Raw genomic sequence first — 26,675 nt, 5'->3', positions numbered from 1 at the left:
GAGCACAGTAATATAGAACTGTAGAAGATTAGAACTGGTGCCCTTGTTTTACAGCTGAAGTAAGTTTGGAGATGGACCAGTGAGTGAGAGCAAGGCCAGGAAGAGAATCTCGGTCTCCCTGATTCTGGTCTTCAGGCTTGTGTCCTCAGAGAGCAGGTCTGGTGATCAGGGTCAATGAGAAGAAATAATTATTGTACTGTTGGCTCCTGTTTTGCTTCTAGCTAAAGCTTGAAGGTTGACCTACTTGGGAAGGACCTAAAGAAATTCGGTGTTATCCCAAGATTGAAGTTAACTTTGAGAATCCATGCTTTGAATGTTGGGGATATCTAAGTAATTCACCCCAAACTATTCTGTGTCTTCTTAATGATGTCCTCTTGTGCTTTTTCCTACTTTTTAAAAACATTCCTTAGGTTTTAATTCAGGTGTGTGCCTTCTTGGTAATGCTCCCTTTTCCAGTTGTACTTTTCTTTAGGTCACCTTAGGTTGGCCATTAGGTAGCATTTGTTTGGCTGTATATTTTAGGGTTTTGTGTACATAGAGAGCAAAACATGAACCATCCACTATAGTCTTCTTCACACTTTTTGTTAGCAAGTATATACCTAATAAAATAAACAGAATCATTCATCTACCAGGTTTACTTTAGAGAGGTGGCGTAGGATTTGTAAGACCATGACCACTTCAGTAACTCTAGAGGGCTTAAAATCCACATGGAGAAACAGTGGCCTGGCACATCAGCTGTCCCCACAGTGTTGCTGGGTCAAGCAGAGTGGGAGGTGACAGGGGCTGGGGCTCTCTCCAGCACCAGGGCCACTGAGGCATTTGATGAACCATTCAGAGGGTATGTGGAACCCTCTTGGTCATTGTCTGTGGGCCACAAACAGGTAATTGTTTGGTGTTCTCCAGAGCACCACTGAGAACATGGAAGGCATGGAAATTGATGATGTATCTTTATGATTATTTTCAGGGCTCATGAACTTGAGTCCTGTGGGGAGGGTAAGAAAACAGTAAGTGGTCACAGAATACAGTAAACATAATCACAAATAGCGATAGTCCTCTAAAGGAGAAACAGAGTGCAGTGAGAGACTTTTCAAAGGGGGTGTGAAATTGGGGATATGGAAAGAGCTTCTCTGAGAAAATACTAGGGGTTACGCAGACCTGAAAATTGAGGTGTTAAACTGGAAAGTATAGGGAAGCAAGTCCCAGCAGAGGAGTACCTACCTGTATGGGAAGTATTGAGTATGAAGAGAGCTTTAGTACCTTGAAGAAATAAGGGAAGTGTGGTTAGAATGTTATGAGGGAGGAGAAATGATGCAGAAGAAAGAGCCTTAAAGAAGGAGAATTTTTTTTTTCTTCGCTAAATTGATCTATTTCCCCCGACAGAGTCGATGACAAGGCATTTGTATGGTGTTTGAATTTGGGGTGGAGTGAGAATAGAGTTGAGTCAAGTAGAAATATAAGTTTAAAATGCTTTGAAATAGCTATTGATAAAATTGAGGCAAAGTCTTGCTTTGTGTTTTGTGCATTTAGTTCTTAAAATGTTGAGAAGTTTCCTGAGATTGCATTCTCATGCATTTTAGTTCTGGAATAGTAGAGTTGAAATTGTGAGTCCTGGAAAGTGAGTTTCTCCCCAATGTTAGGGCATGAACGAGATCTCACATTCATGCAGAACACTAATCAGCATCTTTATGTTTATAATAGCTTGGGTGCATGTAATTTGCAGATGGTTATTGAAAACGGATGGCAAGAGAACAGAATAAATGCTAACAGAGGGCTACCGGTCTTAGTGCAAATGCTTATGCAGCATTTAGAATATCAATCCATCTAATATTTGTTGCACAACAGTCTGTGGAAGAGTCTGTGTTTGGCTGTGGGAGAGCAGAGAAGATGCCATTCTTGTTTTTGAGAAGGCTGCAGTTTTCCAGTGGAGACGTGAAAACACAGGTGTGAAACTTTTAAGTGATGGTAAAGAGCATGGATTCTGGAATTAGCCTTGCTGGGCTCCCCCACTTATTAGTTGTATGACTTTAGGCATGCTCTTTAGCCTTTCTGTGCCCTAGTTTCATCACCTGCAAAAGAGGGATAATAATAGTAATAATTGTACCTACTTCATAAGGTTGTGATGAGAATTAAAATAAGTAAATTCTTGTGGAGTGCTTAAACAGTCCCTGCATATAGTAGGTATTATAAATGATAATGATTTTTTTATTAAACTAACAGATCAATTTATGGTTAATGACAAGTGACTAAAATATTCTAGGCATCCAGAGGTGGAACGGATTACTGTGGGCTGTGCAAGACCCTGGTCTTAAAGATAGGCTGGAAAAGAGTAAGTAGGAATTGCCAGTGGCTGGAATTATGATAGTTAGGGTGGCTAACAGTTACTGAGGGCTTGTTGTGATCCAGAGAACAGGTTACTATTATCTATGTTTAATCTCACTTAATCTTCCCAATTCCACAAGGTAGGCTCCCTTATTATTACATTTCATAGAGGAAGAAGAAGGTTTAGAAGAGGGCAATTTGTCCACAGTCATGTAGGGAGTTGAGCCTAAACAGGCTGACCTCAGAGCCCAAATTTCATATATATTACACTATACTATTCTCATTTGGGAAAAACAATGGTCCAGAGATTAAGAATGGCCCAGAGGTTGTGACTGGTGTGGCTCAGTGGGTTGAGCATCATCCTGCAAACCGAAAGGTCGCGGGTTTAATTCCCAGATTCCCAGTTAGGGCACATACCTGTGTTGTGGGCCAGGTCCCTGGTTGAGGGGTATACAATTGATGTTTTTCTCACACATCAATGTTTCTCTCCCTTTCTCCCTTCCTTCCCCTCTCCCCGGCCCAGAGAATAAGAATGGCCCATCATGTTCAAGGCAGGTTTTTTATGAGGTTGTTTCTCTCCCAGGCCTAGAACTTGGTCCTGGTAACAGTGAAAGAGTACAGGCTCTGGAATATTAATCTTCCTAAATCTCTCTCTTTCTTAAAATCTACCAGGTGGAGAAATAATAGTGTCTACTTCTAGTTTGCTATGAGAATTAAGTGAGAAAATATACATGGGATACTTTCATAGTGCCCAGATATCATTGAAGGCTTTTTTTTTTTTAAATAAATAAGAGACAGGTTGGGTTTTGTTTTGTTTTTAAATATGGTTTATATGGTTTTGTTTTTTTTTTTTAGGCAAGATCAGTAAAACCATTTAGGAGTTTTCTATAATCAAGCTCGTAAGAAGTAATGAGGACCATGAAGACCTAAGATACTTGGCATTGAGTTAATACAATGAGGGGAGAAAGGGACTGGTGGTGGTCAGCAATAGAGTAGATCATGATGATGGCAGATTTGATGGCAGGGTTGTACTAGAAATTTCATCCACTGAATGGGAGAATCATGGCACTGCTGAATGTAGGAGAGTCAATAGAGAGAAAGCCAGTTTGGTGTACTAACGATTTAATTAAAGACATGTAGAGTTTGATATGTCCTCGCCTCTTATCTGAGAAGACATTCCTAATGGGCAATTGGAAATGAGGTTAGGGATTTTGGGAAAAGAGATGGTGACTGGAGGTTACATCTTTCAAGAATCATCTTTATAGCAAGGAGGGAGAAGAAAATGAAAAACAGTTAATGAGTAAATTTTATTAGGAAGCAAAAGAAGAGGACATGGCAGTGAAGATGTGGGTTGAGTGAAGGGCTGGGAGTGTGTCTCTGGCTGCAGAGGGTAAAGGAAAGAAGTGGCAAGAAAGAATAGTCGTCAGCGGGGTTATTGAGAAGTTCTCTTGGAGCAGAGATGAGTGTGTGGCCCTTTTTGTCAACTATGTAATCACAGTAATTTCTATTGCTGTCCTAAATATAGGCCTTAATATTGTAATGAAGTAGTAAAACCAGAACAAAGCAATCTGGTTTGCCCTGAACAAGTGTTATCTCATAAATAATAAGAATAATCCTGCCTCCCTGGAAGAACGACCCATCATCATTTTTTGTTTCCTTCCAGTCTTTATTCATATATACATATATATATATGAATATGAATATATGTATATATTAAAAAATCTTTTGTGGGGGTGTAATAGCGAAGATACACTTTTCTATTCTCCTTCCTCCCATGTTTTTACATAATTTTCATATTTTTAAAGAAGCTGCCTAACCTATTTTTGCATCATTTACTTGTTTGTTGATCATTTATGCTATTACAAATAATACTTTAGTTAATATATCTTTGTATATGGTTTTTCTTTCATATTACTTTCTGTAGGATACATTTGCAAAAGCTTAACCAAAGTTGAAAGATATGAAAATCTTAATGACTCCGGATTTGATATCACATGGCTTCCCAAAGCAGTTTTCTTTTTTGAAGTTTATGCTAATTTGGACATCTGCTGCACTTTTTTTGCTTAGTTCCAAGTTAGAAAAATGGTACATTGCAGTTGTGGACTTACCATTTTGCCTGTGTGTTTGGAAAATAAGGGACCGCTGCAGAAGCCAGGAACACATTAGTGTGGATCTTCAGGCGTTTAAACCTTTTCCTCCTAGGCCTCTGTTGAATCTTGGGTGTTCTTTGACATCATCTCCTATCATTCTCTCCCTTACTCGCTCTGGCCACATTGACTTGTCATCCCTTGAAATCAACTAAGGCTTCTCAGGGCCTTAATACTTCTGTTTGTCTTAAACTATCTTCCCCCAGATTTCTGAGTGGACCTCTCATCTCTTCCCTTAGACTTCTGTTCAAATGTCACCTTAACAGAGAGATCCTTCCTGATTTCCTTATCTAATAAAATAGGTGCCCCTCTATCCTCTTGCTCTCTGTGCCTCTTTCCCTCATTTTATTTTTCTTCAAAGTGTTTTTCATGACCTGAAAAAAATTGTATGTGTTTTTCTGTCTATTTTCCAGATTGGAATGTAAGTTTCAATGTGAGTAGGGTTTTTATTATTATATTTTGATCCCTGCTCAATACCCAGTACTTTGCATACCTGCCTCAATGGTTGGCCCTCAGATACTTTTAAATGAATGAGTTTTATCTTTGCAAACGATGAGTTCATCATTTGCTTTGAGAGTAAAGTCCATCAGATTTTAGACCTGGTAAGATCATCTCATTCTAACACAATTTAAACTGAGACTCAAAGAGGTAAAGTGTCTTTTCCAAAGTGTACACAGGTTTTATAGTATTTTACCTGGTGAATTATATAGTAATTTTTATTTGTTTTGCTAGTGGGTATCATTTGTGGGAGAGGACGGTAGGTTTAAAGTATCTAATCTGATAAATTGTGCTATTATTTATAGAGCTGTATTTTATGTGGAAATTAGAAACTTAAGCTGTATGACCCATGGTACATTTTTATAGCTATTTAAAAATGAAAGTGATCCTTGGCTTTTTCCTGAATTCTTCTATTCTGTCATTCATACTCACATTGTTGGGGTATTTCCAATAGCTGGTCTAGGATGAGATTGTACTTCTGAGCTGCCCTTTAGCTATAACTGAACTGTGGAATTCTGCCTCTTGGGTAATGCCCCACCATTTTTGGATGTGAGTATATTGCTATGTAGTTGAGGTTTTGCCTCCAAAGAAAAGCAGTTCTCTTGTGCTACCTCAAATTGGGAATGTGGGTTGTAAGTGACAAGAAAGCCCCAAAACAGGAGTTGTGATAGAACCAAGTATCATGGAGACTGCTAGGGATGGCAGGCTGTAGGAATTGGAACAGTGGAAACTCTTCTTCATTGTAATGCTCCACCATTATCATGACTCAGCCCTTCTCTGCATATGTGTTCCTCTCTGTTTGTGGGCAAATAGTTTTCATATTCCTAGTTGAATTCCAGAGAGAGAGAATCTGATTGGCCCAGTTCATCTTTTGACACCTTGCTGTGACTAGGCCATCCCGAGTTAGTGGCCTTAGAATCCTTGACTGCTTACTTCAAACAAACAAACAAAAACAGCTTAGTTTTGCTTCCTTGAGCATGGGGCTGTGAGTGTGGCGGCTAGGAAGATAAGTGGGGCAGGACAGGCTCAGAGAGGGGAGAGTCTTTTTTTGTAGCTCCAGTGACAGCAGCTTTGGATATGAGCTATTCTCTGAGCCTCCTACCCCGGTTCTGTACAAAGCAGCTGCTCCGGGTACTGCCATTAGTCTCCCCTCCTGCGGTGCGGCTGGGGCCCAGGAGAGGAGCTGGCTTCTCCTGAGCAGTGAGTGCAGCTGTACTGCCACGGTTGGCACAGACCTCTGGGGCAAAGGCAAGGATAGCAGCCAGCTGCAGATGTTGGGCAGGAGGTTGGCCACGTGGCTCTGAAATTGTGTTCAGAAGTCAGTGATGCTGGCTGTGGAATGGAGGAAGCTGTCATCCTCAGCCCACTTGGGCAACCAGCTTCAGCTCTGGCAGTCCAGGGACACAGGGTCCAGGTGAACAGGAACAGTCACAGGCACGCATATTTATGCAATAGTGACACATGCCTTGCGCTCTGATGACTCCTACCCACCTTGAGTAAAGTGTGTACTTCTGAGTGGCTAATTCTGCTGGTGGTCATGTATTTCCTCCATACTGGCCAGACCGGCTGGACTGCTGGTCCTTGTGACCAGGGTCATGCAGCTGGAGGAGTTTATACAATACCAGCATGGTTTGTGAACCTGGCATAAATCAGGCCACATGGGATTCAGATTGACTTTGAGCCAACTAGTTAAGGAGACACTGTTTGAAGAACAGGAAAGAGGGCTCCACTTTAAATGAACAAAAGTAAGTCATTGTGAATCCACAGTGGGCTGGATTCACAGCATCTATTTCTTTTTCCTTCAGTTTGTCTAAATCTGGCTTTGGAAAGGAAAGTTTTCAAACTTCACATTTTTTTCCCTTGTAGCATAACTTGAATGGAAATAAGTTGGTGTTGTTTTAGGCCCAGATTCAAAGTTTGTCCACCTTTTGAGTTACATAAACTGATCAAATTGAGACACTAAGGCATTTTAGCCTGTATTTAACCTTTTGTAGGTTCTGAGCTTTTGAGTAATACTTTACCCTCCACTCTTTTTTTAACACAGGCTCTGGCTTACAGTACTCACACTCTTTAATGAATCCTATATTTTAATATTTAATCAATTGAAGTTTTTATTCTCAGGACAGATTTTCTTGTAAAAACAGGGAAACTGCAGTGCAGAGCAGCAAGAGTGGACTTTTTGTTTTGTTGTTTTGACAGATGGAACAGCATCCTATTGTTGCTTTTCAAAGCTTAGCATACCCTCAGTTTAAATTGTTTTATTAAACACTTATCTGAAGATGAATGGTAAGATTTAGTCTTCTATTTCAAAGCACTTATAGCTTGGAGGACTGAACAGAAAGGATTAGGCAGTAGGAACGTACAGGCCACAGGACAAAGTCTGAGCGGACACACAAATAATAGTGACATCTTATGGTCTGTCACAGCAGTACCTGTTGTGCTAGGACCAGGCAGAGGTGCTGGAAAGGGGGAGAAGCCAAAACCACCCCTGATGAGAACTTTTTTTGGAGGAAAGTAAATTTCAGGAAATGAAATGGAAGGTGCAAACTTGGCAGGCTGAGACAGAGAGGATGTGTTAGAAGAGGGTGTAGTTTGGGACAGGACTTGCTGACAGGCATTGGATAAGGGCTAAGGCTATGAGCAAATGAGACCAAGAGAGGATATGTTAGTTGGAGGAGGTTGAAATGAGAAGCTGACTGAAAGGATCTGGTGAAAAATTTTGAAAGCTGAAAACAAAGACTTGGGTTATCTTTCAAAATAGAATGGATAACCTTAGTCTTGAGAAGGAGAAATAGTGGCACAGAGAAAGCCCATTGACAGCATTAAGAAAAATATCTGAGCCCTGGCTAGGCGGCTCAGTTCATTTGAGCATTGTCCCATCCAACAAAAGGTTTCAGGGTCGATCCCAGTCAGGACACATACCTAGTTTCAGGTTCAATCCCCTGTCAGGGCACATACAAGAGACAAGTGATCGATGTTTCTTTCTCACATCAATGTTTCTCTATTTCTCTCTCTCTCCGTCTCTCTCTCCCCTCCCTCTCCTCTTTCTCTAAAATCGAAAAACATATCCTTTTTGAGGTGAGGGTTTAAAAAAATTCATTGGAGTATTAAAGTGCAAGGGGGAGGAGATATTAGATTGTCAAAGTTCAGACAATGTACAAGATCAGACTAAAGTGTCACCTGTAGGAAAGTGTCTACTGGGTTAAAATGTAGAATTTGCCAGTTGTCAGATGCTGAACGAGGGAGAGAACAAGCAGCCGGGGCAAGAGCTAGGCATTTGTGCACTCAGATGTGGGCACCAGCAGCTACTGACTATATGACAGTGAGCGAATAATTTAATCTCTGAGCCTCAGCCTACTATCTGAGTTTATACTACTCGAGGTTAATACTACTTGGGTTATTAAAAGGATTATGTGAGACAGCACACCTATGTACCAACACAGTACTTAGGTTTAAAGGGGGTTATAAATAATATTAGTGTCCTTCCCCCTGATGAAAATGTTAACGCTCATTGATAATAAAACTGCCCAACTATTTTGTCCCATACCCTCTCATACCCCATAGCCTGGTCTCAGTTTTCTTGGTCAGGTGCTTATTAGAACTAACTGTCACCAAAACTGACAGATTGGCAGATTTCACAAGGACCTCTTTATATAGGGAATGTGTGGTTACATAAAAAGAGCAGACTTTAAGCCCAAGTGCCCCAGGTCACTGCCCTGGACTGCAGAACTTTACTAAGAAAACAGGAAGTAGATTGCAATTTTCAGCTATGTGTGAGGCGATTCTACCAGTCAGACTTATTTTCTTGTTCATTCCTACTTTCCCCCACCGCTGCCTGACAAGCAATAATCCCACAAAGCAACAGTTACTAGGGTAATAGAAAACACAAAACAGACTAAACTCAAAATATTTGAGTAAGTATAGTCAAAGAAATAAGATCAGTTCTAAATCGAGGGAAATGTTTAGGAGTCCATGGATTTAACGCAGTACCTGCAGAGCCATCTCTACAGCTTAACTTAGGCTAATTACTTCCCTTGGAATGGCCTTCATCATTTTTTCACCTATGTCATACTATTAAGGTCTGGCTCTTGTGCCACCATCTATGGAAAGTCTTCCCTGATTTTTCTATCCATGGCTTTACTGAGGAGGTGGGGGGAGGTGGGGGGGGGGGGAATCTGTCTGTCTGTCCAGTTCAACTTTAAAAAATATGTTCTAAAAAATACTACTTAGGGTCCTTAATGCATTGTTTCTAGATGAGGGTTCTTTATGACCTTTTTGCACTAGCTTATAAATTCTTTGAGAACAAGGACTTGCTCATGTCAGTATTCCCTTGCAGTGCCTAGCACGCATAGTAAGTGTTGAGTAAATCGTAGAGATGAGATATTCTCACTCAAGAGGAAAAGTATAAGAAATCCAGGTCAGGGACCTGCAATATTCTCTAGGCAGCAGGCAGAGGGTTGATGAGCTGCTTTCTCTCTTCCCATGCACTGCCCCCAACCCTATAGTCAAACTGTGGAACTCCACTCCCTGTTTTCCACGTGAAATGATCTTTTGACCGTTCAGTGCCTTGGCCTGTGCTCCTTCCTGACCTTGGAATGCCCTTGCTTCCTGGAAAAGTAATTCTCCTCCAGCTCAGATATGGCCTTTGCTACTATATAGCTTTCCCTGATGTTTGGATGCCTGTACTCTATTTGTCTCTCACCAATGTTCTGTAGGACATACCCCCAACACAGCACTTTTCATGTTGCTTCTTATTTATTTATTTACAGCCTGAATTTTTCTAGGGCAGGGTTCTTCCTTAGCTTATTCATCTTTGTAGCTTCAGTGCCTTCTAAATATTTTTGCTGGTATTGAATTGAATCCAAAGACAAAGACTCCTGAGGCAAACCAGGTAAGTCCTCTGACCTGAAAGTCAAGGTCAGAGAGAATGTTTGTAACAGACTTCTTGTGCCAAAAAAAAAAAAAAAAAAAGTCTGAACTCAGGCAGCTCTGGCTGGAGAGATGCCCTTTGGTCCCTCTAGGAAGGTCATAGGAAATCAGGGAGCCTGGATTCTCTGTGAGGAGAGATTTCTCTACCTGTTCAGACCGTAGATCCTTCCTTCTGAGGCTGATCTCACTTAACCAGAAACCAGCCGTTGCTTGGTCAGCCGCCGGTTTTTGAAGACAGAAGCAGCTCAGGGCACAGCCCTATAAGCTAGAATTGTTTTTTATTGTTGTTGATATTGAAATACAGAAAACACTAAGAGCATTAGTTGATTTTAAGAAGTATTGGATCTTTCAAAAGACCACATAGCTCTTTAGAAAATGGGATATTTATTACCCTCTTCTCCAGAAAGGCCTTGTAGTTTTTAATTTTTTTACAAATCTTTATTTTAAAAAAATTTCAAACCTACAAAAAAGTTATAAGAATACTACAATGAACACGTATATAGCCATCCTCTAGATTCACCAGTTGTTAGCATTTTGCTACATTTGCTCTCTTTTTTTCTGTCTGTATGTATATATATACATGTATATTTTTGATGAATCATCTGAGAGTTGTTGTAGACATCAAGACCTCTCCTAAATGCTGTAGCATATGTCTCCTGAGAACAGGAAATGTCCAGATTGTTTCAGTAATGTGTTTTAGAGCTTTCTTTCTTTTTTTTTTTTTTTTTAAATCCAAGAGCCGGTCATAGTCTAGCCTTAGATTTAGTTATCATATCTCTTTTCTCTTAATTGGGAATTATCTGATTTTTTCCTCATAATGAGGTACAAGTGAAACACCGTTAACAGGAAGACTCTGTAGATGGTGAGCTGCACTGAGAGGGATGCCGTACAGGATGTCCACAGTATAGTGATGGCAGTCTGCCCTTCACTGGTGATGTTAAGTTTGATCATTTGGTTAAGATTTTATCTGCCAGATTCCTCCTATTCTAAAAGTATCTTTTTCTCCCTTTGCAATACTGATCTGTGAAGTGGTATTTTAAGATTGTATGACTATCCTGTATCCCCTCCCCAAATTCACCCAGTGGTTTTAGGATACACTGACAATTCTTGGTTATTAAGTCAATTATTACTGTTATGGTGATACTCACTTTATTAAAATCTTATTTAATTTAGTGATATCTGCTCTTTAAATCCCACAAGAACCTTCATTCTAAATGTACATTTTAAAAAGAAATTGAAAACAAATAAGCATCTTTACTAAAGAAAATTTGATTGACCTAAATAAAACTAAATCTAAACTTCTGATTATTTTGCAGTTCATCAGTTCGGCTCTTTTAAATATAGTTTTTGTGGGCTTTAGAGCAAATATAGCTACAAAGGCCTTAAATTTTAGGACTGAAGCAGAGATGACCACTTTTTGTTACTAAAATACTTTGTTTATTATTATTTGTTGTCACTTTTGTGATAAATGATCACTATCACAAAATGACAATAAATAATAAATTGACACATGAAAATTTATCTTACCATTTTTAGGTGAGACAGTGTAAGTTAATGGCTAAAGAATGAGAGCTCTGGAAACTGACCTCGGTTTTAATTCTAAATTTAATTTTTAGATTTTAATCTGAGGTGTCCCTTAAGCTCTTGGAGTTTGAGTTTCCTCATCTGTAAAATGATAATAATAACAACTGTATTTACTTTATAGAATTGCTGTAAGAATGAAGAGAGCTAACAAATGTAAAGGACCTCTTAGCAAAGTGCCTGGCACATTGCAAGCACTTAGTAACTGAAGTCCATGGTTGTGCAGTTGGTGGTGATTGTTATTTGCACTAGGGATCTGTATTAAAAAATTATAACATGCAAGATTATGCATTTAAGCACTCAGGAAGCTTTGTTTTTGAAAGGTAGCCAAGAACATTTTGAAGGTTGTTATACTTAATATGTTCTCAGGTATTAAGAGGAAAAAATCTTTTAATTAAATTTTCCCTTTAAAAGCGTGGCCAAATAAAATAGGATTTTCCCAGTTTAGCACATATATTCCCATACCTTCCTGTTCCTCTTTACCTCAGAGAAGTGCATTTGTCAGTCCAGGCTTGTCCAAAAATCCCTCTCTATTCTACCCTTCCCCCTTGCCAACCTGTTTGGCACCAGTGGAAAGCGAGCCCTTTTCTGCCTTCTAGTCTGCCTGTAATCCAGGGCCGTGAGGCGACAGAACCAAGAGTCCCTCCTGCTTCCCCCAGAGCCCGTTTTTCTACCCACAGACCGGCTCTGAGCTGAGGGCCTCTTGTAGCTCACCATGTCTCCAAAGCCCCCGGCATACTTCTCAGGTATTTGGAAAACAAGGTCACCATTTCTGAAACTTGAGGAGTTTTATAATCCTGTTATCTCTTTCTGGCTCTGAGGTGAGGGAGTTTATGGTTTTTTGGACTTTTTTTTATAGCTTTCATACTAATAGAAGTACTTGAGATCATAGTGACAGTTTGAAGTGCTTAATTTATAGGTATAATAGGCTTTTATTTAAAGAATGTATTAACATCAGTAAAGAATACCCCATCTGATAATTCTCTTTCTTTGTGAAAATGGCTAATGGTACATGAAAGCAAATATTCAGTCACTTTATTTGTTTACAGTCATATTCATCCTGTCATTCAAAAAACTTTAAGTTTTCTCTTTAGTATCTAGACTACTGCCCTTTATTCATCAAATGCTTGCAAATACAAAGTAAAAAGTGTATATCATTAATTTGGGCTCTAATTTTATAATGAGACATATGCAAAACTCAATTTTATGTATCGCATAAATAACTGAAAATGAAATAAAAGAAAAATTGACACTTGCATGATATCTTAGTTTACAGAGTATCTGTATACATATATTATTTTATAGCATGCATTTCTATAAGATAATCAGGGCAAATACTTAGTTTCATTCTACAGAGAAAAGAGCCAAGACTTAGAAATTTTAAATTAATATTCAAGTTCATAATTTTACCAGTAACAGAGTGACCTTGAACAAGTCTCTTAATCACTCTGCAACTTCTTTAACTGTAGAACAATTTAAAGTAGTGGCTACCTCATGGGTGTGTGAGAAAATGAAATGAATCAATACACACAAGGCACTTAGAACAGTGCCTACTGCATAGTAGATGCTCAATAGATGGTAGCTATTAGCTGTTATTACCACAAAGTGAATGTTAGGACTTAGACCCGAATCCAGACCTGGCTGCTAGTCCAGAACTCTTTTCATAGTAAATACCATGTGGAATTTGCCTTTTAGTAAATCATTGATTTAATTTCTACCTCACATTGACCTTGTTATTCTTGAAGGGACCTTTTTCTACTTTGTTTACTTTGACCTTAAATTTTTGAAGGTCAAGAGGGAAATGTGTTTGAAGGAGTCTTCCTCCCTGATTGTTTTTTATCCTCTGATTTCTGTTGTCATCTTGGTTTGCTTGACCTAGAGGTTATCTATCAGGTGTTTTAGTAGGTGAAAGTATCATAAAGCTGTTTTCATGAGTGATTTGTAGTGTTTCTGGTGCATTTTGTTTTGGTTGGAGGCCTGAGGTAGGAGGTAGGCTTGAAGGAAATTGCTGGGCCTGAGTCACACACATTATCTGTAGTGCTAAGAAAATATTGTCATTATTGAGAATGGCAGCTTGCTGACAAGGATGCAGAGATGATTTGTTGTAGAAGAGCCATCTTGAAGAAATTGGTAACATATTATAGGCCATTCCCTGGGAAAGGAAAATAAGTTGTTTGTAGATATTTTTCTTATATCTACAGGGTAATAACATTGTAGCAGGCTTTTACTGTGACTCCCAGTTGTTTTTACTCTGTCCACTGCCAGTGTTGACTTTATGACTATGAGATAGACCTGAATGAAAATCTGCCTGCTTTGGTGGTAGCTACTCAGCTGCCCTGAAGAGATACCCTCCTTCTCCTCTGATGCCCAAATTGAACCCAGTGATTTGATATGGGAGATTGCAGAGGGTGGGCAGTGGTCTGCAGGCAAGGTACAGTCAGCCTGGTGGCTTTCCAGAGGCAAGGAGCTGGGGACAGCCTCAGCTCCCAGTGTGACCCATGCACAGGCCTTTTTGATGTGTCTGTGTGTATGGTACATAGACAGGGTTCCCTCTGAGAACAGGATATCCCGTGTGCCCCTATGACCTTTTTGGAAGATCCGTGCCAAGATTTAACATAGTGAGGCAAGAGATTTGAGAGCACATGCTAATACCTCCTCCTTGTGAAGTGTGCATTTTTTAACTCACTCATCTGTAATATTCTCTTTGGCAGGTAGAATTAATGTTTTCACATTAAATGAAAATACTGAATTTTTAATAGATTCCCTGAGGCATCGTGATAGTTTGATATTGTTTTCAGAAGAGAAAAGATATGAAGAAATGATGTATTATTCTCTAGAGTTTTGCAGTTAGGATTGATTGATTGACTGATTGATTTTCCGCCTGGCCACCTGCTGAACCCTCTGACCCACTTAGTCTGGGAGCAAAGCCCAGAAAACAAATCCAGGTCCTGCCATGTAGGTGGCCTCCCTCTTGCATCTATAGTCACTCCTGTGGGCTTGGTGCTTTTCCCTGTTTGTTGGCTTCTGCCTTTTGCATTGGTCATGGTCACTGTTGGTGTGCTGAGCAGTACTTGATGTTTTTCCTGCTATGTTTGCTTGGATACTCTGTATAGTAGATGAGGAGTTTGGGAAAAGGATTTAAAAAGGAGTACCCGTTATTCATTATCCACTGCCAATGTCATTACAAGCTGCCCAGGACTCCAGAGAGCTTTGCTCTAGGCCGGTTGATTAACATCTTTGATGGATGAGAATCTTCTGAATATCAGGGTTTTACACATTTTCACTACTTACATCTTCCTGGCACACCATGCACCAGAGAAGAACTGCATTGGTGATGGTTTCTTCTGAGATCAGTAGCAGGACCGGGAGTGGAGGTGACAGCTGAGAGACTTAGCAAAGCTAGAGGGGTTGTAGAGAGGTGAAGAGCTGAATACTCGGGGTTAGACTAGCTCAAGATGGGCCTTTGCTCAGCTGTCATTCATGAGTGCCAGTGTGGCAGCATGTGCCAAAGTTGGCCTCTTGAACGTCTGTTGTCCTCTTTGAGGTATTTGCTGATTGTCCCACGTCAGAGTCCTTACTCCTCTGGGGTCCCATGACACCTTTTGTCTTCATTTATCTCCTTCAACCTGTAGCCTATAGTTAATTATCTAAATGTCTGTTTCTTCCACTTCATGACCCTCTTGATGGCAAGAACCTAGTCTCATTCATCTCAGTGTTCTCATAATCCACAGATTGTGCACCACTTTTAAAGTTGCTCAGTAAATCTTACTAAATTGAACTGAACAAAGCTGGCTGTGTCCCTGGAAATCCTGTAGCTAGTGACCATGTTTATAGATCATATACACTGTCATGAGACAGGAGAGTATCCTTGGAGAAACACAGAGTAGCACCATCAGAAGTAACACACTAGCCTATTGTTGGTCCTTTTTTTTTTTTTTTTTTGAGAACGTTTGTGGAGATATAATTCAAATACCATAGAGTTCAACCATTTAAAGTGTATAATTTAGTGGTTTTAGTATGTTCACAGAGTTTTGCAACCACCACTATATTTTTGGAAGCTTTCATCATCCCTCCAAAACACCCTATACCTACTCCCTCCAGTCCCCCAGCCCTAGACAACCACTGATCTATTATTTTGTCTCTGTAGATTTGCCTATTATGGACATTCCATGTGCATGGAATCCTAACAATATGTGGCATATTGTGCCTGGCTTTTTTCACCTAGTATAATGTGTTCAAGGTATATCCATGTTGCTGCATGTGTGAAGCCTAAAGCAAGGTAGTATCTATAGAACACTTAATACAATGCTTGGCACAAAGGGTCTCAGTAACTATTACTTCCTGTGTCCCACTTCAAGTTCTTAGATTTTAGAAAAGCAATAGATAAAGTTTTAATTGGTATTTTGAGTTCAATTCACTGATTCCTCCCCACACCATTTTGTTTTTTTCTCCCCAAGGCTATGCCTTTCTGCTGTTCCAGGAGGAGAGCTCAGTACAAGCTTTGATAGATGCCTGCCTAGAAGAAGATGGGAAACTGTACCTGTGCGTGTCAAGCCCCACCATCAAGGACAAACCTGTAAGTAACACGAAGCCAGCTATTGCTTTTCTGGAGCACACATGCAATTGGAATAGCCAATTGGAAGTGCTATTGGATTGCCTCCTCCTTGTAGTGGGAATGCTGGTAACAAGGACCCTCTTACCCAGGGTGACCTTGCTATGTAGTAGAGTTGGACTGTTGTTGATGGGAGGCTAATAACAAGTTGCTCAGTATTTCGTTTTATACCTTTGGGACTGCATGCAAATAAGTGTGCCCTTGTCTCTCACTTTACAGCTCTTTTAAGCTAATTCCTATTCAGCAACTCTGAATTGAAGTAAATAATGCTCTTAATGGTTTTGGTAGCCAGTTTTTATTATTGTTTCAGATCAAGAGTAGGAGTAATTTTTTTAAAGATCATAATCATCAATGTTTATGTGCCTTTGAATGCAGGGCATTGTGCTGAGTACCCACAGCTGGCTAAATAGAGCCTTCTGAGCCAGGAGCTTACACTCTAAAATGGATATCTTTGAACAGGGCAGGAGAGGGGAAGGACAGAGAACATGGACCCAAAGCCATAAATAAATGTACACTTCTACAGGTTGTGGTTAGGAGTTTGTGGCTACTCAATCAAAGAGTGTGAGTAAGTCATTGAGTAAGAAAGGAAGGCTGCTTGCTTTCTTCTGGCAGAGTGAGTATCAATGGAGAAAGGGGCAAGACTGCATTCTCTGAGCAGAAGAAAAGAACTTGGTTAACATAGAAGAAGTAAGGATCTGTGGGAAGTTGGGAAGGGTGAATTTGTGTGTCAAGACTTGGTGCTAAGAATGGGAAATGGAGTAAAAATAGTGATGTGGTCCAAGGCATCTACCTACTATGGGGCCTGCCACATCCCCTGTAAAACTTACACCAGGAGTGTATGGCTAGCTTGACAGCTAGATGGTATTCTCAGAACTGTGCATCGGAAAAGAATTGGGGTTGGACACAGAAGTTAGAGTCTTGACTCTAGCATTTAAATATCTGCTTATTCTTGCTGAATCTTGGCTTCCTCATCTATAAAATGGGAAGAATAATGGTCCTTCTCTGGGATGTCAGGAGGCTCATATAAGAGGAAAATGGATGCGAAAATATTTGGTGAGGTCAGGTGCTTGTGCAGTGTAACTGGATGGTGCTAGTAGTCTAACTTAGTGCTATTGGATTCTGAAGAGCAAGGTTAGAGCTTATCTACATGATAACACCTGTGGGAAAAAACAATGACCTCTCTCTAGGACAGGGTTTACAATTGGTTGCAAAAGAATGATGCTGGGACTTGGCCACCTATAAGGGGGAGACTGCGGTATGTAAAGCAGAAGAGGGGGGTGCTAAAGAATGAGGCTATTGAGCATATTAGAATAATTGATTCAGAAGAAGAAGCCAGGAAATTAACGAGTGTGAAAATGCCACTGTAATTTTCAAATTCTGGAGTCATAAAAAATTTTACAGCAACACAGTGTTGGAGAGGGTAGGATACAGGTAGGGAAAACAGTAGGTGGGGAAAAAGAGTAGGGAACCTTTGTCAACTTTGGTCTTAATCCAAACAGTATAGAGAGGCTGTGTGTTCTGAGGGAGACATGAGGACTGGCTGCCGTGGCAGTGTGCAGGGTTTCATCGGAGTGAATAATAAGACAGCTGATATAACCTCTCTAAATCTCTTTGGAATAGTGTGAGATTAGAAAGACTGACCCCAGCTTATCAGGGTCAGATGTCTGAGCGGTAAAGGGCAACCTCCAGAGGGCCCATGCCTCTGGCACATCGGTAGAAGGGGAGTGGGAGTGAGCTAGGAAGGGTTAAAGTGGGAGTGTTCATACACTCCTAGGAGGGGGTTAGAAATACAGTTACAAATACGAAAAGGCAGAGGGGTAGATGTACATGTTGAAATAGTTATGCCCATAGTAGATTAAGAAGCAGCTGAAGTGAGGGGAGGAGACTGGAGAGGAGCACGTGGGTCTTGGACACCTGGGAAGGCATGTCACTGGCTCTGTGGGAGGAGGAGGAGGATACTGTCCCTTGTTGGGGAAGCCACGCCAGGACTGGACGTCTCTTGAGAGGGGAATGAGCGTGGTGGTTTCAGGTGGAGGTGGCATGGAGGTACCACCAGTCCTGTTGAGTGTTTTCACTGCAAACACATGTATTACCTTTGGCTTGAAGGACTTTTGAAAATAATTAGTGTAATCTGTTTTTGGAAATGTTTATGGAGAAACTAACTTTCATTGTTTGTGTTTCTACAAATTTCTGCCTTATTGCAGTTTTCATTTTCTGAGCTCAAGTGAAGCAGTTTTATTGGAGTTTGGTGAATTCTGAATGGTGGCTGCCGATCACATATTTCTTTGACCCAAGCATACTCAGAATTTCCAGCATAAACAATTTGAAAAAAAATTAGGCTGGGAAACATGGAAGTCCCCAAACACCTGTAATTTTAATGAACTGGATCCCATTTTGGGTTCCAAGTCTTTTTGGCTCCATTTTTGAAACCTTTTCCTGTGCTTTGGCTCTCCATCTCTCACTCCCAGCCTCACTTGGCCACACTTCCCTACCAGGTCTCAGTACCTTCCTCCTCACTTTGGATGCTCCCACAGAAAGTGAGACCTGGGTTGAACATTTGGGAGTAAATGAGGACCTTGGCAATAACTCAAGGTAAAGTCAACATTTGAAGCTCATACACCAAATTCCCTGAGCTATGGCCCTTTTCAGTTTTTCTACTTCTTAGCTTGGCTACCTCTCAGGAACCCAGTGCCCTCATTCTATTGTTTAGTTCTCTCCATTCCTCCCTGGATTTCTCCTTGAAGATATACCACGTTCCAAAGTGATCTCACAGATTTTCTGTCCTTGGTCCTTCCCCTTATGCTTCTCCCCCACCCATTGCCTGTCTCCCCTGCATCAAACCCTGTTCTTTTGTGTGGATTAATCAAATTCTTTTCCTAATACAGAGCCTGTTAGCAAGGTTCCCTCAGATTTAGACTTTCTAAGATCATGCTTGTTTGTTTTTAACTTAAATGAATCCCTAATTAGTGGATTTCAGGTAGTATCAGGGAGATATTTTTGGTCAGTGATTACCTTTCTTTCATTAAACAGGTGCACTCAGACTGTTCTATGTATAGGTCTGATCCTGAAAGTTGGCAAAAGAAACTGTATGTGTGGCCTGATTAATTGACTCCTCAGTTCCAAAGAATGGGTAGACAACTTGGCAAGAGCAGGAACTATTACAAAACTCCTAGCTACATGATTTTTTTCTTTCCTGCTTTAGCAAGAGGAGTTCCATAGCTCAGCTCTCCCAGGCACCTTAGAGGACAGCTGTGTCCTTGTCCAGGCTTCCAGTGAAGCGGCAGACATTGTGACAGTGGACTCTCTTATTAAGGATGTATAAATAGGCTGATCCTGAAAGCTCAAGACAGCAAACTGATAGAGCAAGAAACCTAGGAAGGGCTAACAGAGATAGGGGCTGAAAAAGAGTAACCTTGAAAAGGAGCTGAGGAATGAGTTTTTTTTTTAATCCTCATCCAAGGATATATTTATTGATATTAAAGAGAGAGAGAGGGAGGGAGAGAGAGAGAGAGAGAGAGAGTGAAACATCGACGTGAGAGAACCATTGATAGGTTGCCTCCTGTATGCACCCCTACCAGGGATTGAACCCACAACCTAAGTATGTGCCCTGACAGGGTATTGAACCTGCGACCTTTTGGTGTAGGGGATGATGCTCTAACCAACTGAGACACCCAGCCAGGGCAAGGAAGGAGATGTTTATCATCCTCACCTTCTAGAACACTTTGGTCAGAGACGTGGGTTAGTGAACACCTTGAAAGGAGCAGCAGAGAAGTTTCCTGTTTACCCTTACTTTGTAGTGCAATCACAGTTTATAAATATGCTGAGAGATATGACAGGTTGACTTTGCTATATGCAGAGGTGGGCAAAAGTAGGTTATTTTAACAGCCATCATTAACGATATAAGAACGAACTCTGTGTTTCATACTCACAGCTGTACACCTACTTTTGTCCACCCCTTTATTTAAAAACTGTCTTACCAAGCTGAAGTGTGCTTATGTAAAGTCAGTTCTTTAGGTTATTGCTTTGGTAGCATTGTCATCCACTTAAAACTTGAAACCAAATTTTTTTTTTAATTTATTTTTTTGTTCAAATACATTTGTCTCCGCCTTCCCCCTAAAAAACAAAATTTTTTAAAAATGTTGGGCGCAAGGAAGATGAAAATAGAGGCTGGTTTAATTCTGTCTAATCTTGTTTATTGTCCTGGTCTCCCTTGCCCCCATTTATGTATTAATGAGATCTCTGCACCTTTAGTCACTTCTCTTTAGCTACAAAAGCAGTCCAGATCCTTTTCCCGGGAGTTGATACCTTGCCAGTCTGACTTTAAATTTCTTCCAATCTTACCTTATCCTGCTTTCCTTCTGAACCCCATATTCAATTAACTGAAATATTTCTCTTCCCATCTTAATTCCTAATTCTTTTCCTTATTTTAAAACCCCTTTCAAATGCCATCTCTTTCCTGAAGCCTTCTCTGCTCGCTGTACCATCTTAGCAGATCACCTGCTGTTACAGCTATCTTCAGCCCTCACGCAGCCATCTGTTAAAAATGGTTTGCCTTCCTTCCTCAAACCACCTTTGAGTGTGTACTGTGGGCAAGGCATTTGTACTGGTTACTATGAATCAGAACTTATGAATCAGACATAAAATCCTGTGTCAAAAAGTTAATAATATAATGAGTAAATTTTAAGAAGTTTTAAATACACACTTCTGTAGAGCAATTAAGTACTTTGGAGAGTTTATTAATACCTGGAGTGATAAAAGAAAGCTTCTTGAACGAAGTGACATTTGAACTAGGCCTTCAAGGATTAAGAGAGTTTAGAGATTGGCCAGGAGAGGGATGGATGTTTGGGTAAATAGACATTTTCAAGAAAGACAACAGTGTGAACACAGAAATGAGAAATTGTGTGGTATGAATGGAGAAATTTAGGTTGGTTAGATGGAGCACAAATGTATGAAAGGGAGTAGAGAAAAATTAACCTGGGACAAGTAGGTAGGGGCTAAGTTAGAGATCACCTTAATTGATGGCCTCAGTCCTTGCATTTGTGATATATTTATTAAAACTCTTTCATTCTCCATCTACTACCTTCTAAGACAACAACTATAATTTTATCTTGGCTCAGTCAAACCTGCTTTTTGGTATAGCACACCTTGGAAATCTTGAGCACTTCTGATCTTTCTCATTTATTTGATCCTTGAATCCTTGGTCTAAATTTGTGATTTGGACACCTTCTATCATAGGAACTTCTCTAAAGAAAGGTTCCTTCTATGAAATGAGAGAAGTAGCTGCTCTTCATAATAAATCCTGTATTCCTCCCCGAATCTCTAATTTTGAAATGGGTCCAGAGTTTCTTAGTGCTTGAGTCTTTGGACACTGTTATTCCTTCCTAGGGAGGTCTAAAAGATGCTTCAGTTCCAGGGTACTAAATGATATCTAGTTGCCAACACAGCCAATCTGTCCCCTAAGGGGTCACAGGCAGTAGTTTCCAAAGTAGGCCCTAAAGAACACTTATTCTATCAAACACGGGTCTATTGAAAGGAACATCAACAAAAAGGTTTGCTCATAATAATAATAATAGGTATCATTTATTGAGCACTTATTTTTGTATCTTTTATACCTATTTTCTCCTTTAATTAAATGTTTCATAGCCAAAAACATTTGGGAAACATTAATAGATTATAGATCTGACAAGTCTTGCAGTAATAAATTTGTGTAATATTGTTTAATCCAGCATATTATATACCTTTCTTGGAATTATATTTGTGAAGATTCCATGGAATTAGTGTTCTGTGGAACTCACTCAAAGAACAGGTTTCTTCCTAGGAAAGAATTAGGTAACTTGAACTTTTATGTGGGCATTCCTCTCTAGAGTTTTAGTGATCAGCATGCCCATAACAACATTCTTGTCCTAGTCCCAGGGAGCTGAAAATACACATTTATATAGACACTGGACAAAATTGTATGGCGGCAGAGCATGGTTGCTTGGGGCTGTGAACCTGGAAGTTAAAATAGCTGAATATAGTGCCAGTTTCATTGCTAAATCAGGTTCTTAAGCTTTTCTAACAACAAGGCTAGTTAGATTACTTTTAAGTAGAGTCTATTGGTTACTTCTTTAATACATTGAAAATGTGCAGAGTAAGTTTGGAAAGAAGTGAGAGGTTAATCACTCATAAATAAAAAAGCATTTTGACTTGTCCAGGAGATACCAGCAAGCGTGACCGGTGGCCAGCAGCCTGGAGGACAGGGAGCCTTGCAGGCACATGACATCATTGCAAGGGAAGAGCATACAGTACACAGGCTTTGGGTCAGAATAACATGGATTTCAGTCCTGAGTTGACTTTTACTCTTCTGGTCCTTAACTTCCTTATCTCTGAAGTAGGTATAATTTTTACAGCTTAACAGTTGTAGCATGTTTAAGTATAACAGTATATGTAAAATGCCTACCACATTGGCGCAGTGTAGGTGCTCAAAGGTTCTACTTTCTTCTTTTTTTCAAAAGCAACTCATCTGTCATGCTTATACATTCTAAGTGTTATGGTAGCATCAGCAGTAATGATGAGCACTAGGTAATTCTGATCCCTGAGTAGGTTCTCCGATGGCATCAGAAATTGGCACTGATTAGGCCCAAGTCCAGGGGACCCACTGGTGACCAGACATACTATATTTCCATGCCCCTGGAAGGTAGCTTTCAGTTTAGTGAAGGAAGTGACCTGGGAGGTAGAAGGGCAGCTCCTGGGCATCTTGAAGCACCAGTGTCTGCGCCTCAAGAAAACCTCTGTTAATTTACCAGATCACTGGTGAGCACGGAGTACTCACTAAGAGTCTGGCATTGTGCCAGGCAATGGGATGCATGCAGAGATATGGTCTTAGACTTAGAGGATCCTAGAGTCCAATGGAGGGAAATAGGTGAATAGTAAGTGAAGTAAGGAGTCACAGGTGCTATGATAGAAGTATTATAGGAAGTAGTTGGGTTGGGGGAGGTGGGAGCAGGGGCTCAAAGGGCAAAGTGGTCAGTATTCCTGAAGGAGTCAGGAAAGCCTTTAGAGGGAATATGTTCCCTTGAACATTCTGGCTATAAGTACAGTTATTAATCATAGTGTGTAATTAATGATGGATTTATTAAGGCAAGCATAAAGGAAGGATCTGCATAGCCATTTTGGGGGCACAGTTTATGCATGCTCTATTTTTGTGCTGGGTACCCTTATGAAGCAGTATACAGAGTGCTGTTTGAAGTGGTTTGCCATAACTGGAGGTCCCAGAGGGTGCTGTAAGCCCGTGGTTTCCATGCATCAGGAAGGTTGTGCAGCTTGGTGCAAATGGCAGGGGTTTCCTTTTTGTTCTTGGACTGTTTCTGACCCTGATGTTGGACCTGGAGCATTTAGGGAGGGCAGAAGAGAATTCTGCAGGGTTACTTTTGGCTCCTTGTCTAGGAAGAATCCTGGCTTTGATGAGGCTCTGTGGGGCCTGTGATCTGCAGTCATGGACCACATAATGACATTTTGGTCAGCAACAGGCCACAAGTACAACAGCAACCCATAAGATTATCATGGAGCTAAAAATTCTTATCACTTGGTGATATTGTGGCTGTTGTAATGTCATAACACAGCACGTTACTCACATGTTTGTGGTGATGCTGATCTAAGCTGTGCTGCCAGTCATATAAAAATATAGCACGTACAATTACAGTAGTAGGCTGTCCCACGTAGGTTTGTGTAAGTACACTCTATGATGTTCACACGACAAAATCACCTAACAACACATTTCTCAGAATGTATCTCTTTTGTTAAGCAACCCATGACTGTACTTCTATTTAAGGAATGTGTTGTCTCAATGTGAGACTTACAGCTTTTTGCTTTAAGGCCCAGTGGAGTTCTGACTGGAGGCCCCTGAGCTGCCCAGGGTATGTAAGTCTTATCAAGGCCAATGACTCTGATAAGCTTGTAGGTTCCTTTCTGACCACGTCCCCCAGAAGACATAGGGAAGACATCTCCTTCTCTTTATTGGTTGGAGGGCAGCACTTGAGAATAACAGGTAGCATCTAAACTCGTGGAAATTGGCTGACCTTTTTGTTAGGGAGCTATGTGGTAAAAATTAGGTTGAAGTGATATACCAAACATGAATGAATGTACTTTGAAGAGTCAAAACCACAGTTACTGCTGTTGTGGCTGTTAGTTTTGGTGGTTAATAATAATAAAACAGCCCCTCACACCATGAAAGAGAGAAAGATGCCTCACAAACCACAAACTAGTTTATTTGTGAAACTGTGGGGCACTCCAGTCATTCTGTGAGGTCTGTGGCGCTTAAAATAGAATTGCTGACAACTGGAGTGGGTCTGAGTTCATTACCACCACAGCTGAGCTGTTGCAGCTGCATGTCAGCGGACCTAGGTTTAGCTGACTCATCCTGGTTGTCAGAAGAGCCTGGATGCTGATAGTTCTGCAGTATTGTTTTTTGATGCATGTAGATTGAAAGGACTGTGGGATTAGGGAAAGAAAATGGAGACTTTTTCCTGAAGAGTTGAGTGGGAGTTTCAAGGGTATTGAAAAGAGGAAAAGAAGAAATTGGGGGTTGGAGGAGGGGGGTGTCTTAGCCATGTGCTTTATGGGAAATGGAAAAAGAACAAATAACAACAAAATTGTTTTTGATCAAGTAGTTTCCTGAGCTGGCCACCAGATTGCACTGTTGACTGAACGGTTAGGTTGCTTTTTGGAGCAGCCTTGAAATGAATGGATGAAAAGGAAGGCACTGTGCAGTAGGACCTTCATGTGACTTACGTTTGTAATCTAAGGAGGTGACCAGACAAGGATGGAATATAGGGTGCGATGTTCAAAATGAGCTCAAGATAACATTATTTATTGGGAGGTGACTATCTAAATTCTAAATAGTGGTCCAAACTGAGAATTCTAGAGCTCTATAGAGGCTTAGCGAAGTTCAGAAACTTGAAGCCCTAAGCTTTGAGTTAAAAACTATTTTACTGAAACTATGTTTTCTCATATCCTATTATTAAAGAGACAATAAAATACATTTATATTTACTTTTAACATAGGGACTTCTGAAGTCGTCAATGAATTTTTTTTTTAGGAAGTGATATAACTTCCTGTCAAAATAAGTGACCCATATAGCATTTCTTAATCTTTTTCTCTAGCACCTGACATAATCTGTCCCCTAGTAATAATGACTTTTAGTTTTAACTAGGACAGAACTTTCGTTTCTGTATAGAACTATAATTAGATACTTTATTCATTATTGATGGCAAAATAGTCAAACTGATTTAGTAACATCTCTTTTGTGCAGTTCAGACAAAATTTTCAATTCTTTGAACAGCTATCTAATATTTAAAATTACTGTACTCTTAACCATTTAACGTTAATTTCTACAGAAGCAACCCTTTCAGAGCAATAGCAGGAAATAAGTGAGGAAAAGCCCTGGATTGGAGTGAAGTTTCAACAACATTTTGTTCAATTAGTTAACCTTATTCCATATTTTGATATATCAAAGTATGGGTATTAATAGATGTTATGCAAAAGACAGGATCCATGGAAGTAATTTTTTAAATTGTGGGGTAAAAAAATATTTGAACCGATTTCTTTCCTATAGAACTTCTTAGTGCCTTTAGTTAATATACACCAATAGATGTTGTGAAACTCCAAGAAAAAGAGATAGTTAATAACTTTTTCCAAACCCTGCTTATCTGGCAGAACAACCATAGGGACCCACACCTCACAGAACACACTTTGGGGCACCTTGAAAAGGAAAATTAGTGCTTTTAATACTAACTGTCGATATTATCAACGTTATATTCTTTTAGATCTCTTGAAGTCTGTTAAAGTCACTATATAGTATAAATTTACACAGCCAAGCTTTATGTTTGGTTTTTTATTTTATCCTTAAAAAGATTTGCTTTTGGAGATAAGCAATTACATAAAGCAGGCTGTTAATTTGGGAGATAAGAATTTAGGAGACAAATAATTCAGCCAGAAGTACGTTTTGTCAGAAGCACGGTCCTCAGCAGAACTTCGGTAAGAATGCATCCTTTAAAAAGAAATAAAGAAAAGCCATTTTGTATTTTTCTCTCAGAAGTGCTTATGGAACACAGCATTCCACTGTGAGCTGTGTAGTAACTAAACCTTTCCTGTCAGAGATCACAGATGGGCACCCCCACAGGATAGACTGGCCTGCACAGTGATTTGAACATTTGAGTTAGTCCTCAACATTTTAAAATCTTGAAGTTTTGCAAAACAAATCTAGCTATTCTTGAAAAATGGAAAAGTCTGACAGCACATTCGCTAGTTATAACTACTTACTAGAGCTGAAAAGTGTCTGCCTCCTTTAGAAGACATGATTTATCCTATGTGTCGCCACCTGCCTACTATTGTCCTGATTGTTTTGCACATTTGTGCTACCTGCCCAGCCCTTCAGACGTTTGGTTTTGTGCAACGCCTGCTGTAAGAGCATGGCAGGGCTACAGAGCTGGTGGGTGGTGCATCAGAGAGTCATTTTTACAAGCAGGTGTGGTCAGGCTTCTCCAACAGGGAGAATCAGTTTTAGAATCTTCACCATTTCTGGTGACATCTCTATATTCATCCTCTGAATG

General features: G+C 40.1%; 1 protein-coding gene across 7 annotated transcripts in view; it reads left to right on the top strand.

Annotated features, from left to right (window-relative positions):
• CPEB3 (cytoplasmic polyadenylation element binding protein 3) overlaps positions 1–26,675 on the top strand; it is a 172,268-nt gene that overhangs the window by 106,156 nt on the left and 39,437 nt on the right. For all 7 annotated transcript variants that reach the window (XM_054572852.1, XM_054572854.1, XM_054572857.1 and 4 more), the window contains one exon: positions 15,932–16,050. In XM_054572852.1, the coding sequence (XP_054428827.1) occupies positions 15,932–16,050 (119 nt within the window). The remainder of the gene's footprint in view (positions 1–15,931; positions 16,051–26,675) is intronic.

This window comes from Pteronotus mesoamericanus, unplaced genomic scaffold, assembly GCF_021234165.1.
Source record: "Pteronotus mesoamericanus isolate MK-2021 breed Mesoamerican mustached bat unplaced genomic scaffold, CSHL_Meso_final contig_24, whole genome shotgun sequence".
In the NCBI taxonomy this organism is placed as follows: Eukaryota; Metazoa; Chordata; class Mammalia; order Chiroptera; family Mormoopidae; genus Pteronotus; species Pteronotus mesoamericanus.
This window is presented reverse-complemented; position numbering and strand designations above follow the sequence as displayed.